The sequence below is a fragment of the Benincasa hispida genome, unplaced genomic scaffold, assembly GCF_009727055.1.
Source record: "Benincasa hispida cultivar B227 unplaced genomic scaffold, ASM972705v1 Contig1343, whole genome shotgun sequence".
NCBI classification, from domain to species: domain Eukaryota; kingdom Viridiplantae; phylum Streptophyta; class Magnoliopsida; order Cucurbitales; family Cucurbitaceae; genus Benincasa; species Benincasa hispida.
This window is the reverse complement of record NW_024063899.1, coordinates 8,974-15,266: the sequence shown is the minus strand read 5'-3', so window position 1 is coordinate 15,266 and position 6,293 is coordinate 8,974. Positions and strand designations below refer to the sequence as shown.

Here is a 6,293-nt window from a genome sequence, read left to right as displayed (position 1 = left end):
TAATGTTTATGTATGCCTTGTTGGCATGGGGTTTAAAAGACTAGATGCGCATAGAGATGTTTGAATACTACAATGATTTGAGTATATTATTCTTCTTGGAGATCCTACTAAATATGGGGATGATGAGATGTATATGTATGTTACGGGACTAGGACGATGAGATATATATGTATGTTATAAAACCATGATGATGAGAGCCATGATGTTGAGGTGTATACGTATGTTATAGAACCATGTTGTGATAATTGTGATGTTGAGACTGTGATAGTGTCTGTACTGATTAGTTAGATGTCCACTAGATATTGTGTTTCCTTCGGGATTCACCAGACTGACGGTGCATGACTACTGGAACAGATCCAGAATTCAACGCCTACCCAGAAATCAAGTGAACTTTTCGCAGAAGAGCACGTCAAAAACGTACTAGGCGTAGAAGAATATGGCGAACAACTATGAGAGACTTGAGGGGAATTAGGGAATGAATCGGTCGCCGCAAGACCCAGTCTTTCTAGCTGCTGACCGCAACATTCCCATGAGGAACTATGCAACACCTAATTTATACGACTTTTCGCTGGGTATCGCAAGGCCTACAGTAGAGAAGAACGCCATATTCGAAATTAAGCCTATCATGCTCCAAGTGATTCAGAATGCGGGTCAGTTTGGAGAATTGTAAGGAGAAGACTCGCATGCATATCTGACCAGTTTTGTAGAGATGTGCAACACATTTTCCATTCCTAGCGTTACTTTGGAAGGCATAAGACTATATCTTTTTCCGTACACACTTAGAGACGAAGCAAAGAGGTGGGTTCATTAGTTGGAACCAAATGATATAAATTCTTGGGATCAGTTGGTTGAATGGTTCATGAAGAAATTCTTCCCTCCCGCTGTCAACGCAAGAAGACGTCGGAAGTGTTAAATTTTGAGCAAACAGAAAACAAAACTTTGAGCATCGCATGGGTGCGATTTCGACGATTGGTGACAAACTATCTGCATATCGCGATTCCCGATTGCGTCCTCATGGAGACCTTTTACAATGGCCTAGACAGAGCAATGCAAGCAGCTGCAGACGCCTTCGCGACAGGAGAGTTTATGGATAAAACATGTACTGAAGCAAAAGTCATCCTAGATCGCATCTCACAAAATACGGATGATTGGGTTGATGAAAGGTATGGAGGAAGAGGCCCAGAACGAAGGAAAATAGAGAGCGCCATTGTACCAGTGGATACAATGACCACACTGGCCCGCCTAGATGGTCGCAGTCACCTCGCTCCTTCAAACCATGGCTATAAATCAAGGAACTCTCTCTCAGGGTGCAACATAAGCCAATGTGTTGACGTATGTGGCAGTTGTAAGCTGTATACAATGCGGAGGGGGACATTCAGTGGAAGTCTGCCCATTAAATCAACAGTTAGTATACTCTATCCATAACAACCCATTCAGCAACACATACAACTCAGGTTGAAGGAATCATCCCAACTTTAGTTAAGGAGGGAGCAACGACTAGGGAGGCCAGATAAATATACAGACCAATCATTCCGAGAATAGAGAAAATCCTCTAGTTTTTCATCACCATAGTCAAGGCCAGAGTAATTATTAGAACAGGCAACCGCACAACCAACCTTCTTCATCTAACACCTCATCCAATACATCGTCCTTGGAAGCACTGCTTAAATAGTACATAGAAAGGAACGAGGCGATCATGTAGTCGCAAGCATCCTCCATTAGGATTTTAGAGGTACAGGTCAGACAGCTTGCGACCGAACTTAAAAATAGAACACCTAGTACACCTCCCAGCAGCTTAGAAGCACCTGGACCAAGTGGGAAGGAGCAATTTCAAGCAATGACATTGAGAAGCGGTAGAAAGGCGGTCCCCATGCCAACAGTACTAGAATCAGTAAAACGACCAGAATAAGTAATCACCAATAATGACCACTCGATTACGAAGAGCAGAACCACCAGTTTGGAAGCAACTATCACTAGAGCCAGAATGAATCTTTACAAAACCCAGAACCAAAGTCATCGCAAACTCCATCCCCAAGAACACAGGAAGTGAGGGACCTCAAAGAACAGTCAAACGATCAAGAAGTACGGTGGGATCCTCCACCATTCCCATCTAGGTTGAAAAAGAAAGACGATAGTAAACAATTCAAGAGGTTCCTGGATGGTCTACGATAGCTACATATCAACATTTCCCTAGTAGAAGCGTTGGAACAGATGCCCAACTATGTGAAGTTCCTCAAAGATATACATGCTAATAAGAGGAAGATTGGGGAAAATGAAACTGTCACACTAACGTACGAGTGTAGTGCACTCTTCCAGAACAATATCCCCAAGAAAATGAAAGATCTGGGGAGCTTCACATTGCCATGCTCAATCGGGGGGAAAGAAGTCGAAAATGCGCTTTGTGACTTAGGGGCAAGTATCAACCTGATGCCCTTATCAATCTTCAAGAAGTTAAACATTGGCAACGCAAGGCCCACCACAGTCACGTTGTAGTTGGCTGATAGGTCAATAACGCATCCAGAGGGTAAGATAGAGGATGTGCTTGTGCAAGCGGACAAACTCATCTTTACGGCTGACTTCATTATACTGGACTATGAAGCTGACACTAAGGTGTCGATCATATTGGGTCGCCCGTTTCTTGCAACGGGGCCCGTGCTGATCGACGTACAAAAAGAAAAGCTCACTATAAGAGTTGACAATCAGCAAATGAAGTTCAACGTTCTTAATGCGTTGAAATACCCAAATGATATGGAAAACTGCCAGTATCTTGGAGAACTGCAGGAAGAACAATGCCACAAGTTTCAGGAAGAAACGGAAGAAGAAGACTTTGAAGTGGGCGCAATGCTGAAGGAGAGTTGCGTTGCAATATAGACTGACCATGATTTTGAACCAATAAAGTTATCTGAACGATCAACACAACGAACTAAGCCATCCTTGGAAAAACCACCCGTGTTGGAGTTGAAGGCACTATCAGTGCACCTTAAATACTTTACTTAGGAGGCAATGAAACTCTACTAGTCATAATCTCCGCCTCGCTGAGCAAAGAAAATGAGGAAGCACTTATCTAGATCCTCGAGAAATACACAGAAGCCTTGGGATGGACCTTAACAGACATTCGAAGGATTAGTCCCTCGTATTGTATGCACAAGATCCGTCTTGAAGAGGGAAAAACAGGATCCGTAGAGAGGCAGCGCCGTCTAAACCCTGCGATGAGGGAGGTTGTCAAGAAAGAAATTGTGAAATGGCTTGATGTAGGTGTCATTTACCCCATATCTGATAGCAGCTGGGTAAGCCCGGTGTAGTGTATTCCAAATAAAGGGGGTATGACCGTCATCACCAACAACAAGAATGAATTAATTCCAACCAGAACAACTACAGGGTTGAGGATATGCATGGATTATCGCAAGCTAAATTTGGCCACAAAGAAGGACCATTTCCAACTACTGTTTATTGATCAAATATTAGATCGGCTTGCAGGAATGAATTCTTTTGCTTTCTTGACGGTTTCAGGGTATAACTAGATCGCGATTTCGCCGGAAGATCAAGACAAGACAACGTTCACATGCCCATTTGGCACATTTGCATTTCACCGCATGCCATTTGGGCTCTGTAACGCACTAGGCACCTTCCAAAGGTGTATGATGGCCATCTTCTCATATTTCTCGAAGAGTTAGTCAAGGTGTTCATGGATGACTTTTCAGTTTTTAGCAACACCTATGAATCTTGTTTATCAAATTTGGAAAGAGTTTTGAAGAGATACGTAGAAACAAATTTGGTTTTGAACTGGGAGAAATGCCATTTTATGGTAGAAGAAGGAATAGTGTTGGGTCATAAGATATCGAAGGCAGGATCGAAAGTGGATCAAGCAAAAATTGACGTAATTGCTAAGTTACCACCACCAGTCAATGTGAAAATACTTAGACGTTTTCTGGGACATGCAGGGTTCTATCGAAGATTCATCCGCAACTTTTCTCAAATCACAAGGTCCCTAAGTGCGCTCCTCGAGATTGATCGCGAATATGATTTTAATGACGCATGCGCTGAAGCATTCCACACGCTGAGAAATGCGCTCATCACCGCACCAATTCTGGTTGCGCTCGACTGGACGCAATCGTTTATGCTGATGTGCGAAGCAAGTGGATATGTAGTGGGCGCAGTCTTGAGCTAGCGAAAAGACAGAGTTTTGCATCCTATCTATTATGCCAGTAAAACACTGAATGATTTGCAAGAAAATTATACAACCACCGAAAAAGAAATGCTCGTAACGGTGTTTACCCTAGAGAAATTTCGACAGTACCTGATCGAATCGAACGTGGTGGTGTATACATATCACTCTGCGATCAAATACCTCATGACGAAAAAGGACGCAAAACCAAGACTGATTAGGTGGGTACTACTCCTGCAAGAATTTGACTTAGAAATCAAAGACCGAAAGGACACTGAGAACAAAGTCGCAAATCATTTATCACGTTAAAAAAATTGTCAGGTTTAGAAGAGAGAGAAAGAGATTGAAGATAGATTCCCTGACGAATACCTTATGACGGTATGCATTAACATCCCATGGTATGCGAATATCGTAAACTTCATAGTTTGCGGCCAAGTACCTGAAGACTATTCATACCAATAGAAGAAAAAGTTGAGGCACGAGGTTAAATTTTATTTCTCGGATGATCCATTCTTGTATCAACTTGGACTTGATCATATTCTGCGTCAATGCGTAACTGAGCACGAAACCAAGCATATTTTAGAACTTTTTCATGAGTCACCTTATGAAGGATATTTTGGGGGGCAACGGACCACCGCAAAAGTTCTACAGAGCAGCTATTTTTGGCCAACGCTATTCAAGGATTCCCATGCCAATGTTGTGCAATGCGACAAGTGCCAGAGAACAGGGAACATATCCAGATGGGACAAAATGGCTTTAACTTCGATCTTAGAGATTGAACTCTTTGACGTATGGGGAATCAACTTCATGGGCCCATTTCTGCCTTCAGATGGTCATCAATATATTTTGGTTGCGGTTGATTATGTTTCAAAATGGGTTAAGGCCATCGCATGTGCTAGAAATGATGCGGCCATGGTGGCAAAATTTCTCAAGAAAAACATTCTCGCACGATATGGAACACCCTGTGCATTAATTCGTGATGAAGGCACACATTTCATCAACCGCATCATCACCAACCTATTGATCAAATTTAATGTCAGCCATAGAGTTTCAACGGCTTATCACCCACAAACCAATGGCAGGTAGAAATCTCCAATCAGGAAATCAAGACCATCTTGGAAAAGGTAGTCAATACCTCCAGGAAAGATTGGTCACCCAAGCTTGATGAAGCACTATGGGCATATAAGACTACCTTTAAAACTCCAATCGGTATGTCCTCATATGCCTTGGTCTTCGAAAAAGCTTGCCATCTGCCTCTCGAGCTGAAACACAAGGAAATATGGGCAATCAAAAAGCTAAATTTTGATTTGACGAATGTGGGAGAAGTCTGGAAGCTGCAGTTGAATGAGTTGGTCGAATGGCGCATGAACGCCTATGAAAATGCAAAACTCTATAAAGAACGAACCAAGAAATGGCATGACAACTGCATAAGTAAGAGGACATTCTTTGTGGGTCAACAAGTACTCTTATTTAATGCACGTTTGCGATTGTTTCAAAGAAAGTTAAAGTCCCGCTGGTCTGGGCCATTCTGAATCAAGACTATCTTTCCCCATGGCGTAATGGAGTTAACAAACGAGGATGGAAACAACGCATTCAAAGTCAATGGTCAAAGAATTAAACCCTACTATGGGGGTAATGTGTAACGACGTAAAGAGACCATCGACTTAGGCAAGCAAGACTTATCGCTTGTGGGGATGCGTTTGCGATAACATTGAAAATCCTTTTTAAACAACATCCATATCAACTCTATTTATTGTTTTACTACTGCTTTATTACTGCTTTATTAGTTTCCCTACTTTATTTAATTAATTTCCATTTCAGTCTATGATTGCATTGATTTCAAGGAAATGTTGATTGAACGATTTGAGTGAACACTGCAATGTCTTATCATTATGGTTTTGGGATAAGCGTTGTGATGTTGATAATACAATGAAATGTCAGGTATGCATTGCGTCTATGGGTGTATCTTGCGTTAATAGATATACTTTGCGCCCGTCCTCCAAATATACATTGCATTGACGGGTGCGGCTTGCAATAATAGATATACATTACGCTCGTCCTCCGAAAATAATAAATAAATAAATGATAAAATATTCGTCGAGAAGGTAATCGAACTATCGTTTCCACT

At 41.9% G+C, this 6,293-nt stretch overlaps 2 protein-coding genes across 2 annotated transcripts; both read left to right on the top strand.

Moving 5' to 3' along the window:
• Positions 1-2,211: 2,211 nt before the first annotated feature.
• On the top strand, positions 2,212-2,871 carry LOC120068911. The gene is made up of 2 exons (XM_039020551.1): positions 2,212-2,416; positions 2,522-2,871. Exons 1-2 carry the CDS (start codon positions 2,212-2,214, stop codon positions 2,869-2,871), a joined length of 555 nt encoding a protein of 184 aa, XP_038876479.1.
• Positions 2,872-4,915: 2,044 nt separating this feature from the next.
• LOC120068910 (protein NYNRIN-like) lies at positions 4,916-5,697 on the top strand. Its single transcript, XM_039020550.1, has 2 exons — positions 4,916-5,200; positions 5,248-5,697. The coding sequence occupies exons 1-2, from the start codon at positions 4,916-4,918 to the stop codon at positions 5,695-5,697; spliced, it is 735 nt and encodes a 244-aa protein (XP_038876478.1).
• Positions 5,698-6,293: the final 596 nt, after the last annotated feature.